At 40.7% G+C, this 14,219-nt stretch overlaps 1 protein-coding gene across 6 annotated transcripts in view; it reads left to right on the forward strand.

The window, feature by feature from the left end:
- The window catches only part of sema5ba (sema domain, seven thrombospondin repeats (type 1 and type 1-like), transmembrane domain (TM) and short cytoplasmic domain, (semaphorin) 5Ba), a 182,961-nt gene that overhangs the window by 75,475 nt on the left and 93,267 nt on the right, over positions 1-14,219 (forward strand). For all 6 annotated transcript variants that reach the window (XR_014797180.1, XM_084908224.1, XM_084908223.1 and 3 more), the window contains 2 exons: positions 13,369-13,468; positions 13,981-14,026. Coding sequence is in view for 5 of the 6 variants with exons in the window: in XM_084908224.1 (XP_084764350.1) it covers positions 13,369-13,468; positions 13,981-14,026 (146 nt within the window). In the remaining variant the exon portion in view is untranslated. The remainder of the gene's footprint in view (positions 1-13,368; positions 13,469-13,980; positions 14,027-14,219) is intronic.

The following is a 14,219-nucleotide window of genomic DNA, read 5'->3' on the forward strand; positions in this document are numbered from 1 at the left end:
ATTTTAAGTTAGATTTATACAGTGTGCGATTTTGCAAAAATCATGGCATTGTATTGAAAAAATAAAAGGTGTGCAGCTCTCTTCATGCCCTTTCATCTAATATGTTACTCTATGGTTCCTTGAACTTTGACCTTGGGCGCTAACAATAACAGTCAAGGTCAAGTAGAGGATCCATAAAAATTTTGAATAAAACGTTTTTATAGATTTTCACCTTTGGTGTGACCTTGACCTTATCTGATTTTCACTCAAATTAAATCAGCTCGAGCTGGTATTGATGTCTACCATCACATAAAATTTGAAAACGATATGTTGAAAACTGCAGATGCTAAACTGACAAACAGAAGCGACTGCGTACCATTTTTCCTTGGTCACAGCTCCTGCTTACGTGTTAATCCTGAACACTTTTCTCAGTGTTGCCATGAGGTTCCTTTGCAGTTATAGGGAATTAGCATCTGAAGTAGAGTCAGATGTTACAGACATGGTTGTGAAACCAAACACAGCATGCATCCAGCGTTACAGTCTGATGTATGCAAGTGTGGGAACAAATGAGAACTAGAGTCTTTATCCCTAATTTTGCTTATGGTTTGAAATCTCCAATAACATTGATTTCACAAGCTTAAAGTTCAGTGTGGCAAACTGTTGCTGTCAAGTTAAGGGGGACAGTTTGGCCCCAGGGAATTTTAAGTCAGCTATTTTTCATATCTGGAACCCTATTTGCCACTTTTCAATTTTCATAAATGTATCTTTGTGCCATCTGTAAATAGAACCTCACAGTTTGGCGAGGTCAAAAGGCATCTATAAAGGAGCAGAAAGCAAAACGGGCCAAGATTAAAATGATAGTGTGGAATAATGGCGCCCGCTATCTTGCCCGTCCATCTGTACAGTGGGCCAAGAAACGAGGTGTTCCTCACTGCGTGAAATGGAACAGAACAGTTTGGAGCGCAGAATCAAAGGTAAACACACACAAAATTGCTGTGTTTATTTTTGAATAGGGCTGTTTGTGTTTCATCTGCCAAGAGTGGTGAGTAGGATTGGAAAGCCCAAAAAAAATTGCTGGTGGGGATCGAGGACAGAAAGATTGGAGAGGTGGCCTGAAGGAGTTATGAAATGCTCTCAGCCCCCTCCAAAGCATGCATCCGTCTTTTTGGTTTTTCTTTTTTGGACTGTGCCGTTCTCTAACGAGACTGTTTCTGTGCTTGTGTCCAGCTTATCAATGCTGCAGACCTGAACTCTATGGTTCTGAAGATTGACGTAAAGACCCGTGTGCCATTTGGTCCTTTATGCTGAACTTTCTGTGTCAGAGCAGTTTTAAGTTTGAAAACTAGAGCCTCCATTCTATTGGATTTCCAATCTATAGAAATCAAGAAATGGCTTTTTTCATTCCCCCACAAAACCAGACTCACACTATCTATATGCAAGGGCTTTTTCCCTGTCCTGCTTCACCCACCCGGCCTCCAGATGTCCAGATTAGCCTGGGCCCCGCCAGTGCTTCACTTCAAAGGCGTGCCACTTGAGAATGGCTCTCATGGCAGGGAGCTGCAGGGCCGTTGGCCTGTCAAAGCAAGCAGAGCGGGGCATTATGTGAAGGCAGCCTTACAGAAAGGCCTGCACAATGAAAGTGCCAGCAAGAACCTGAGATTAGCCTCTGTGATTGATGAGCGTTTTATTGTAGCTTGCTGAAGCGCTGCATCAGTCACCTGAAGGAGACCAGCCAGTCTTTGCTATGGGCATGCACAAGTGTGTGCTCATGCTGTACAAGTGTATGCATCTATACTGACAAGTATTTATAGATATAGGTGTGTTTTTCTTGTGTTTTGATTTCCTATCTAAATGAGTTTTAGATTTTCTATGTGCAGTCCAGTGACATTTTATCCTGGCAGCGCCAGTAGAAGGCATCGCATGTCCTCCGGTCCTCCACCTCTGGTTCCTCCGACCATAAACCTCCGTGGTATCCAATATTCATGTTTGTCATTGGCTATAAAATATTCTGTATTGTCTCTCTGCCCAAACAAACAAAACAGCAGTCTCTGTGTGTCACACTGCACTCATCATTTTTCTCCATATGAAAAGGTTAGATGGAGTTACTTAAAGTCAAGGATAAAAGGTCATCTCATCTTATTCATTTATAAAGGACTAATGTTGACTTTCACTGTATGCACTTACCTTGGTTACCTGTTCAAACAGCATCAGCTCAAAACTATTAAATGATGTTTTCACGATTCTTGTAATTGTTTTTAATGATTCTTTGTGTTTTGTTGTTGTCGTTCTGTCTGCTGCTGATTGTCTTCTTGTGGATATGTCTTGTTCTTGCTCTCTCTTGTAAATGAGATTACAAGGGATTACAGGAGATTTTAATGAGACTGAGTTAAAAAAAAAAACCCAAAACAATTTATATAAATAAGTCCATCAACTCGAGCGTGTTATGTGGATTTAAGACCAGCTGTATTCTGTATACTTGGAGGAGTAGCGGGACACTCATATTGATAAGAAACGTCTCTTAATAAATAGATGTACTTGCAAAGAAAACTTAGTATCTGGTAGATATGAAGAAAATTATCCTTGTTTATAGCCACTAAATCATTTTACAGCTGCTTTATTTTAGCTTAGTTTGGTTGAGACAGCTGTGATCACAAAGAAGAAATCAATTTTTAAAAAGAAGTTGAGCACACATGCGGCGGTTGCGATGTCGGGGGAATGTACTATAAACACAGAAAATGCAGGAGACAGTAGACAAACTTCCACCGAGGTTTAGTATCAAACCTCGTGACCCACTTTAGTTTGGTCTCAACAGCATGGGATTTCTACCATCCGCTTGGACCCACCACAAACACACTACTGCATGTTTGTATCCCTGGTGTTCCAGAAGATGTGCCAGAAGAGTTTTTTTTTTTTTTTTTAGCCACACCACAGATCAGTGCAGAAATACAGCATCGGACTCACGTAACCTCCACCCACAGGCACACACTGTATGAGCCGCCAGCTCGTGATTTAGATGGATGATACTCCCTGAGAGCATGAGACTGCAGGTCTGATAAGAGCACAGGATAGGGGGCAGCAACTGGAACGCTCTGAATCTCGATATGGAATCTGCTTAAAGAATTTATGGAGATGTTATAGTTTATGTTATTAGGCTCAAAGAACTGTTCTAGGAGTTTATGGAAAGGGTCAACCTGGTTTGTGAGACGGATACCTGGGCTGTTCCTTCATCACACCAAGTGCAGCAGCAGTATCCATCAAAGCAACACAATGTTTCGCCAGGGACTATGTGCAGAAAAATAATGCTTTATAATAAGACCTTTGTCTCCGGTCCCACTACGTCCGCCACAGAGAGTAGGAGGTTGTTTGTCTGATAGATTCGATTTCTTGACAGAGTGGGACCTCTGCTTGACTCAAATCACAGTAATGTTCCTCTAACAATAGAAAGAAAAACAGAAAACAGCCGACGTTGCTGCTAATTTTCTATTTGATACCTTGCAAATCTCACCTCCTGAATTTGCTTTTTATATCTCTTATCCCCAGATTGCCTGCACTGTTCTATCCACCATCGCACTCCCCACCTCTCTCATTTATTCTCCTCCTCTTCACTCTCTCCGAGCTCCTCCTCTTAGACTCTCTTTTTTCTCCAACTTTCTATTCCCATCACTTTTTACTCTTTTTTTCTCTCTATAATAGGCAGAAAATGCATTGCGCATCTTGTATCTCTTTCATTGTCTGGGTAATGGTGCTGTCGATGAGCTGTCGTCTCGCCATCTGAAGGGCTCTTGAGGAGCACGAATGATGCTACTTTGAGCCATAATGGTTCACTTAAAAGAAAAAGTGCTCGCCCTGAATTTATATATATATATATATATATATATTTTTTATGTGGCATTCATGTTTCACTCACACCAGTCTCTGTTCCCCCAAACTCATTCACTGTGATTTCAGTGCATAGGTGTGTTTGCAGCTGTCAGTCAAGCAGCTGAATGAAGCTTGGTTTAGCGTGCTGCTGAGGCGAGCGGCGCCTCCCTCACTAATGGCATGTCAGGATATCTGATGCCCAAAAGATTGCAATAGAAAACAGAGAATAGAAAACATTTAAAGGCTTTACTGCCACTTTCACCGAAAAAGCGGAAAGCAGCAGGAAAACTGCTCCCTTTGCCTGTCTGTATCCATGCCTCCTGTCTCCTCATGCCATAACCCCTTTCAGACTTGTGCCTTAATCTGTAAGAGCACTGATAATTTTCAGCCTCTGCGTTGCAGTACAGTGTTGTAAAAGCTACAGTAGTGCGACAGCAATTTAAACCTGCCCTCACACCTTTAGATGCTACAGGAAGCTGAACAATTTCAACTCTCCAGTCAGCATCAATTACACTCTGTATAAACCACATGAAAAGTTATACGGCGATGTTTTGGCTCTCTCGGTCTGCATTAGTGGGAAGCCGGGTTCTTTATTTTATCTTGCATGTAATGGTGAAAACAATTAAAAGATCCAGCAGGCTGACACATTCTGCACGGATCTACAGCATGAAAAAAGGAGCACTTAAAAAGGACGTATATATAGTACAGACTTTATTCTGTGGGCTGACATTTTTCCAAGTGGCCTCTTTAGAGTTTTGGTACTTGGAAAGAATTGGAAAAAATTGTTGGAGAACCCCTGCCCTCACAATGGTCATTTATAAACGTACTGACATAAACATCTATCCATCTGAAAAATAGGTTTCAAGTTCCATTACCGATGCAGCTGATGCTCACAGAAACCCAGGAACAGTCTTCATTGACAGTATTATTCCCTCAACTCAGTGCTGCAGCAGCGCTACTCCGGCCTTTGTGCTAAAATATTGCATGAACATGTGAGCGCTATTCCGAACAGTTCTGTCATGTTCGAATGAAGCAGTTGCAGAACATTTACATGGCAGATAGCTGCAGTTAATACCCAAAAGCTATTACTTTAACAAATGGATAAAGCCAACAGTTTAAGCGACATCCTGTGTGAATGCTCTTGTGTTGCTCCTGATTTTTAAGGAGAAAAGAAAATAGTGTTTGCACACTCAATTACAGTACAGCTACAAAAAAAAGGGCAAATGATCAAATCAGATTGAAGTAGGTTTGAAACCTTGCCTCTTTGAGGTCCAGTGAATTTCTGCATGCTGTTATTCATTTTGCAGACCCTTTTTTCTTTTTTTCTTTCTTCTTTTTTTTGTTACCTCCGTTGACTCTCTTATCCTGTGCCAGTCTCAAATATAGCACACAAAGTGTACAGACTCTCTTTTGCTGGTTATCGCGCCTACGTCTGCCTCTTTCACACTCAGTTTTTGAGAAACATTGCTCACATTTCTGTCAGTTTTCTAACACATTTGGAGCACAGTGGACTTGTCAGTAGCTGTGGATGTTGCCTCACCACTGGTTTTGTGAAAGGCAGACAGACATCTTTACCGGTCACTGACTGAGAGGCTATTAGCCTCCTGGCCCCAGCACCATTCCTCCTGTGGCTGCTCAGTCCCCGCTCTCTCCAGGCTCTTTCTCTGTTCTGCCCATAACCTGCAGACCCTTCTATCTGAGTTCAGTCAAGTGGGAGGAGGGAAGGGAAGGAAGGCGCATGAAGGGACAGAGGGAGAGTTGTGCTCCACTGAGGCACAACAGCCTCTCTCAAACTATCACCCTCTGCAAGTCAGCCACAGTGAAAATCAAAAGTTCTAATAGGAGAGATAGTGAAGAACAGGACAAGCAGGATGGGGTGGAGACTGGCATGCAAGGGAAGCTGAAAAGTGATATGAAGAAGACCCAACAAAACATATTTCAAGGGATTTCGGCCTGATAAGGCTGACTTGTGAAGCGATCTGGAGCTGCAGGGAGACATTAACTCCTTCAGTGCCGAGCAAGACCAGATAATGTGTGGAAATGTGACATTTCCAATGCCGCTCTTTCAATGTGCTTTGTGTAAATGGATTCTGCATGTAAATTTACATAGAGCAGGACTGATTTATTCACAGTAGGTTTTCACAATTGTCAGCATTGCAAAATATATCCCTAATACTATACTGTGTGTAATTGAGACTGGAGGTAATGCTTCATTCACAGAATCACCTGCCAGATGGCTGCAAGTCGTCATGTGGCCTGCTTCGTTAACAATATTGGCTCAACCCCACTGCCCTGAAGATAACCATTTTTTAATATTGCCTCCTTTCGCTCGGTCTTATTCCCATTAGCAACACATTGTGTTTCCGAGATTCTCCCTCACCACCACCAACCCCGCGTCTACCCACCCCCCTTACCCCCGCTGCCCGAAGGAAGATGATAGACAGCTACCTTTAGTATAATATTTGTCATTCATAGCTCATTAAACAGTGCAGCGCTTGAGGGAGGGAAATCAACTACATGCCTGATTATAACAGTGATGATAAAAAATGTGACACAGTGAGCGATTTTATCAGGTGAGCCGTTGCAGGCGCACCGACAGTGAAAAAAGCCAAAGTGAAGAACTGCAAGTTCACTGAAATACACAGGACTTCTCATTTCAATTCCATATGTCAGTATGGAATATATATATTCTTAATGCTTATTTGCTGATTAGATTGTTCTTATGAGAGGCCCAGACTTCAGTGTAAAACTAGGTCGCAGGCTGACAGGAACTGCATGCTTTGGCAAAAATAGGAGCTGCAGGCAGAAAGTGAAACTAAGTAGAGTGTTTGATCGAAACTTAAAGTGTGTGTGACGTCTAGAGGAAGTATATAAGTAATCAGGTTTCCTGTTTCTGCTTGAGACTTGAGCTGGCGTTTCTGTGCTAAGTCTCCATTTTCCAGAAAATGTAAAATTAAAGATCATTTTTTAAGTTAGACCACTTTGAGCCGTGTCTTTCTTGGCCATTGAAGAATGCAAAGAACTGGATTTAATAACTGCCAGATCAGCTGTCAGAGTCTGCTTTGCACCTTTTGTAGAACATTTGATTTCAAGAAAACCTATTACATGCCTTTTATGTTAAAAAAAAAAAAAACCCTTTGTATTTCAGTTTGTACTTTCATTTTAATAGATGACACCATCCTTCCAGCTGTGGGAATGGCAAGGTTTGATGGGCTAGCTGAAGGAAAAATCCAGAGGCTCAAATTTTTTAGGGATTAGATGGGGGTAAGATTGGCTATTTATCAAATAGCCCTATCTCTGAGCTCCGGCTTGGGGGAATCTCACATTCCACCTGGCTTTAAGTGATAAACGGATCAGATTGTGTTTAAGCTGTCTGGTGTGTGTGTGTCTGTATTTGTGTGTTAGTTTGTGCACGATCCCCAATTTCCCGTGCACTGGTTTTCTCACGGTCTATAATATGTTGGTCTTTTCCAGATTTGATTGGCCTCTGTACTGGCCTAATAGCAACTCAAATCAGTCGGGGTGCCGCTTCGCTCTTCATGCATGCTGGTCGTGTGGGAAGAGGCTGAACAGTTAAAAAACTGTGAGATGGGAGAAGATAGAAAGGTTATAATTTATGTCTGGGTGAGACAAATGTCTCAGCCTCTGTCCTCATCCCTCTGGCAGTCATGGGCATTAATCCATCTGCTTGCCGATTGCAAAAGGGGAGGAAAAAAAAAAAAAAAGATCGCAATCATCGTTCATCACGTCCAGCTTGGGGCCCACGAGTCAACCCGAGGGAGGAGGCTTTCATATTCATCCTGCATTATTGTTCCTTATTTGCCCCGCCAGACAGTTATGAGGGGAAAGAAGTAAGCAGAGAATATAAAACCACTTGTGCACAGGAGGATAAATGTCAGTCAACGAAGACCTCCTCACTATAGCGAAGCCCTTCTAAGAGAGTAAGCAAGCTCACGGTTCACAAGCTCTCCTCCATGCTGCTGCATCAAATTCAGCCTTGCTGTGCTTTTTTGTTGTTTTTTGTTTTTTTAACAAGCTTTTGAAGAGACATTTGTGATGTGGGGAAAGGTTTATATTCATGTAATGCTTCTCAGCAAGAATTTCAAGTGATTTACGCTCTACATTAAACTCTCTGAACTGAACACTAACAGCTCCTGTTTTTAGCGTTAGGCGCATAATGCTTCTGTGGAAAGAATTCTCTTGTTATCTATTCCTGCACCGCACGTTCTTGTTTTATGGTTCGTGTCATCTGCTCTGTTTTAATAGTCTAATTTTATGTGCGGAGTAAGTCACCGTTTTAACTGTCTGACGTTTTTCAAATGACATTAGTTTCTATTGTCTGGATGTTTTCCAGAAGATATTTACAGTGTAACGTTGGGGATGCGTCGTAGCCCTTATAGGCTGCCCATCCTCTGCAGTCGCTTCACTGTTTCTAATTTCTTTGACTTTGATTGGTTTTTCATACACATGAAAGTCTCGGTTGCATATATGCTATTAAAATATAGCTTTACTTTCTTCAGAATCTAATGTGGCTACAGGCTAAATGTAGTTTAATGCCACTGCTCTTTTGAACTGAGCGTGCTGATGACCAGCTGCTTCTCTGCTACTGCTGTGGCTCTTAAATGGTTGCACTGAAAGGCAGAAAGCCTGTCATCTGACAGAGAGGGGCGAGACAATAATTGTTTAGATGGGAGAATTACTTTGAAACAGTCTCTCCTCCAAGGTGCTCGTGTTTTTGCACTTGTACGGAAAGACACAAAAAAATGTTCAAAGTGTGTGAAGATACGAAGAGAAAGACACATTTTGCCTACTTTCGTACCATTTGGCACTTCGGTGTAGTCAATCATGGCCTTAAGTGGGAAAATTGTCCAGCAAAAAAAAAAAAAGGTCTGGAGGGTTTTGGACTCTAACAAGTTGTTTTTGTTTGAAGCGCACATTGGCATGCAGTGGTTTGGTCTGGTTTGTTTGATCTGGTCAGAATTTCTTTAACTGTGAAGAAAAGTGAGGAAAAGATGAAATGTTTCTAAAGGGTCAAATTAGGAACAATGCCGTTTTGTTATAGCCGAAGAAGACGAAGGACTGTTCAAAATAGCAGAAAGAAGAAAAGAAAAAAATCTTGAAGTAAAGGTTAAAGAAGATATTTTGTAACACAGACACTGGACTTGAGTTCTTGTTATCCGTCATTCTCACTGTAAATGTTTCTGTGAGATGAGACTTGAATTGAGGTCAAACATGCAATCGTTAGTTTAGATCATTACTTTCTCAGTTGGCCATTGTGCATTTCACCATGTGTTTATATGCCATGTTTGTTCAATATCAGATTTTTTTACAGTGTTTGATGTTTGTTCATATTTAAATGAATAATTTCTTCTATAATGAAGTGTTTTCTGTGACACTGGCTGCAAAGCAGGCATAAACTACGATTGAGCTCACAGTTGAAGCAGTGTTTCTCTTTATGAAATTCTTAACCAATAATAGAGTAGAATAGAACACCCATTTTATCTCTAAAATTAGAAACATCCTGTCTCCTCGCATACAAAGCCTTGAATCGGGCCCAAACTTATCTTAACATCTCCATTGGGGCAATATCATCCCAACAGAATGCTTCACTTTCAGACTGCAGGCTTACGTGTGGCTCCTGGAGTATTTAAAAGTAGAGGTAGAGTTAAGTGAATTAAGTAGAATTAATCTCTGTCTCTCTTCCTTAACCCATAGCTGCTCTTCCCTGAGCCTGGTTCCACTGGATGTTTTTTCTTGTTAAAAGGGAGTTTTTTCTTCCCACTGTTGCCAAGTACTTGCTCAGAGGGGTTCGGTGGATCGTTTACATTTTCTCTCTATTATTGTAGGTTCTTAACACTATAAAGCATCTTGAGACAGCTGCTGCTCTGATTTGCCGCTATATAAATAAAATTGAACTGAGGTGAATTGAATTGTGGTTCAGATAACATCCGGTGCTTTGACAGCACTTAAATAGCTTTTTTGCCTGTTTGGAATGTTCGAATTGCCAAAATTAGCGTATAAGTCTTCATTTCATCAAGTTTCTCAAACTCAACCCTACACAGGTTGGTGAAGGTTACAAAGTTAAGAATTCAGAGTTTTTCTAAAGGCCCTCTACAGTCCAACAACAGCCTGGCTGTGCCATTATAGCAGCTCCTTGTGCCAACAACCTCACCTCCACAACTCCTCCAACTGCAATTTCTTAATTACATTACTTTCTTCTGAAAGCCTTCTCCTGCTTTGCAGCTTTGTAGGTAAGAGCTGTTGAGAGTGCTTGGCAGATTCTTAGAGGAGCTCGTTGCTGCTGACTCTTTAAACAAGATTTGAAGAGTCAGCGTATTTATAAACCTTTGACATTTCCATCACCTGTCCCCAGAAATAACGCCAAACAAGTCATAGCCCTAAATAGCTTAATAACCTGAGACTCTGTAAAGTTATCTTAGCTTACCTTTTTCTTTTTTTTTTTCATCAGTTAAGCAAATCAGTATCTTCACAGTGCTTACAATGTCAAAAAAGAAAGATCTCCTTAAAGCCTTTTGGAGGTCAGTTTATATTTTATTGATTTAACTATTCATATTAGGAGATACCCAACTCCTCACACTTTGATGACACCTTCACTGACCCATTATGAGCTGTTGGAAAATGAAGGATTAGTTTCTTGAAACTCATTTTCCTGAAAAACAACAAACAAAGAAAACAAAGCAAAAAAAAAAAAAAAACAAGAACAAGAAAAACGGAGCTCATTTCACCCTCTGCTAACCCATCTTTAGCTGGTAATGACTGTCTTGTAGTTCACATCAGAGTTTGATTTTCGCACAAACACAAACCTCGCAGTAATTGAGCCTTTAAAACAAACTTTTTTTGTTCTTTGCCAATAATTCCTTGAGCCTGTGTGTGTTTAAGGGATTGATTTAGAGACTTTTAATGATCTGAGTTGGCGTTCAAATCATGTTCATTCCTCCCAGTTATGGGGACACCGTTCACACACATACAAGCTTTGTTCACACATGCCGTGGCTTTGCGCAATCCCGGGATCATGTTGGATTCTTTAAATCAACTTCAGGTCTGTTTACATGAGACTGTGCAGCTAAAGGCGGCCTGCGTTCCCCGCCGCGTCCCCCACGCTCCCCCCAACCTTCAGCCTCTGCAGCCATTAATCAGAGTGATGCACAGATGGTTCCGCTCGCTTCCTTGCACTGGCCTTCTATGGTTGTGTTGTTGTTTTTTACACCCACCCTACATGTCAAAGATGGTCAAACCATATGGATGCATGGCCGACTGTGAAATTGAAACAATCCACTGTATGTGGATAAGTAGTATAAATATTTATGGAGAGAATAAGAGATGGCCTCTTGCAGAATTTGCATCGTATTAGAATAGCCTTGGGACACCCGATGATTTATTGTGATTATCAGAGATTTAATCCTGTCTGTAAAGTGCTTTCCGGTGTATTATTAATTTTTAAAAGCTGCACTGCTACTCTGATCGAGCTGGTTGATAAATTTGTGTGTCCCTGCAGCACACTGCTCATTTTCTCTTATTATATTCCTAATAGAACAAGAGCTGTTGTTATCATAATTAACAATGTATTATGTTGTTATTTGCAGCACACAAGGTGGTGTGGCTGTTTTCTGAGATGCTAGGCACTACACTGTAGATTGCCATTGTCATGGAAACCAGAAGCCATTGTTTAAAAATATATAGCATTTTAAACCTATGCTTGTATTTGTGGTTTATAATATGTCTAAAATAAGTCTAAGTACTATTATTATTATTATGCTTTTTTTCTACTTTGTTTTTTATTCTTGTTAATGGAAAAAACATGCAACAATTTCTACCTGGTTCCTTAATGTCTGCTATAAAACTTAATTTAGTCCATTTTGATTTGTTGTTTTTTAGATGCAGAGAAGTCCAAAATTATTAAGAGATGGACAAATGCGCTGGTTTTGTTCTTTTCAGCAGTTTTCAAATACAGAATAACAGAGGCCTTATCTTGTGAATATAATTGCAGTTGTGCTGCAAACTGAAAATTGCAGACTTTTAAATATTCACTGTATTTATGAAAATGGATTCAGCCCTGCTCACATCTCACAAGAGTGGGGAAAAAAACAGAAACACTAGAATGAAGTTCGGTCTCACAGCAGCTTAGTGACGAGTGCCTGTTCCAAATCCACATCTGACTGCAAACACTATCACTTCAGTGAAGTCTCCTGTCAATACTGAAACCTTTAATTAAATATTGTATGCGTGTGTTTTTCTGTATCTTAAATTAAGAGCACCATACCGTACTGTAGCTGCCGCCTTCTGTCTTCTGTTTTTCGCATCTCTGGATATATTTGCAGATGACAGAGCCATATGGGCTCCCATCAATCCTAAAACTCTATCTCCTTTGCGTGATGGAGACTTGTTTCGCTGTTCCTGGCAACTTCTTCCAGCACTTTGATGTAGTTTCTCACTCGTAGCCTGGAGCTTTTATGAGCTACTTTTAATTTTAGAAGAAAATGAACGTTTTAAGGTTTTAAATGTTTGATGATCACTTCCCTGATGAAGAAGAAAATCAAGATTTTTTTTTTTTTCCAGTGGGGGGTCATGCAATGGTCATGAACGTTTTTTTTCTCTGATACAGAAAATTAGTGGACAACCATAAAGTTGCTTAACATCATTACTGATTCTTTCCTTGTCCGTTTTTGGACTAGTTTTGTGGAAATGGCTCAAATGTGTCTAACACGCCTTTTTAACTTGCTCCAAGAAATCTCATTTGCCACTAACAACTGTGATGTCGTTTACAGCATCAGAAACATAGCAAATCCCCTTTAAGCCCCGCAAACTTCCATGTGGTGAAATCGTTTAAAGGCCCACACAAAGTTCGTAGAGAAAATGCTCTTTTTTTTTCTTCCTGGAGTTTTGAGTGTGGCATTAAAAGCCCCACCAGGCGGCCCCTCTGAAAATTTTGATTTGTAAATGCCAGTTTCATACAGCGTTGAGATTTCAGCCTCGTGCCCCACACAGAGCCGCGTTTGTCTGAATGTCAGGTTGGATCGGGGTTGTGTTGCCTGATGGGGCCTGGACACTTTGTCCCGCTCTGTAGGAGACAGCGTCACGTAGCAGGAAGCTTTTCTTTCACTGTTTGGTGCCCTTTTTTACCACTTCAGCTGCAACTATGAATGTGTCTTATTCATAATTGGTGCATTGGCCACTCTAACATTTTTCTAATCTATAGTCGTGCAGTGTTGCCAGAGTTTAGTCTGAGCAACAGTTAAAATATAATGAAAGCCATCATAAAAATAACCTCACTTACAGAGGCTGTTGCTGGCAAACATTTGGCATTTTGCTTAATAAATTTGATTTTCATCAGGTCAATTAACCATCGCTGTAAACACCTACACTTGTGCATAAAATGCCAAATAGGAAAGGTTTTTGCGTGCATTAGTAAACTATACCCTTTTATGAGTTTTGTTTGTAAATGTCACTGCTTTTATCTCACGACATGATTTATCTTCTGCTAACCTTCCCCCCTTTTCTCTCTCTCAGCGCTCAGTCCGTGGATTTCATCCTTCTCCCACCCTGGTGTGAGAGACTACTCCCAGCTCACCCTTGACCTGACTAGGAATGAGCTTATTGTGGGTGCCAGGTAAGAAACTGTAAATCCACTCAGCTTTTCACCCCACAGAGCACATTACTGAGAATGTGATACCCTTTCTGACTCACTCATACAGTGCGGTTTTCGGATAATGACGCTTTTAAAGTGCTTTGCTGAGGCCTCGCTGGACCAAGTTAAGCTTTGGATTTGGCAGGAGCAAAGGATTTGGAAGAAATACGTCACGCCGCAGTAGTGTGTGTGTGTGTGTGTGTGTGTGTGTGTGTCTCTATTCTCTTGGCATGATATGAGTTAAAGTTTTGTCTGGATTGACCCTGTTGAAAGCGTAGACATACATGATACTAATATCACAAAAAAGTGTAAAACCAAAGACTGAAATACTAACAGAAAACAATGGCCCAAGAGTGACGGGCAGTACAGTTTGTGCTTTAATCCACTTTGTGTTAACCTGACAGCTGGTCTCTAATACTTCATCTGCATTGTTTAATAGATTTTGCTGGATTTGAGCCAGTCACTTACATCATTTCCCTTTCTTCTTAATTCAGAAACTACCTTTTCAGACTGGACCTCAGTAACCTGTCACTGATACAGGTAAGTGTACTGCTTTTTCTCCTGTGGTTTTAAATTCTTATTTTTTGGGCGCTATCTCACTCTTTTTATATATGTTCGCCAAGTTTATTTTCAAATTTTTTCTGTTGTTTATGAATTAGTCAGGCAACATGTTATTGCTACAGCATTGTTTAGGCTGTGTATGCTGTTAGCCAGGAAATGAAAACGCTAATAT

This window comes from Perissodus microlepis, chromosome 16 (assembly GCF_051167445.1).
Source record: "Perissodus microlepis isolate ML-2025 ecotype Zambia chromosome 16, ASM5116744v1, whole genome shotgun sequence".
Lineage (NCBI taxonomy): Eukaryota > Metazoa > Chordata > Actinopteri > Cichliformes > Cichlidae > Perissodus > Perissodus microlepis.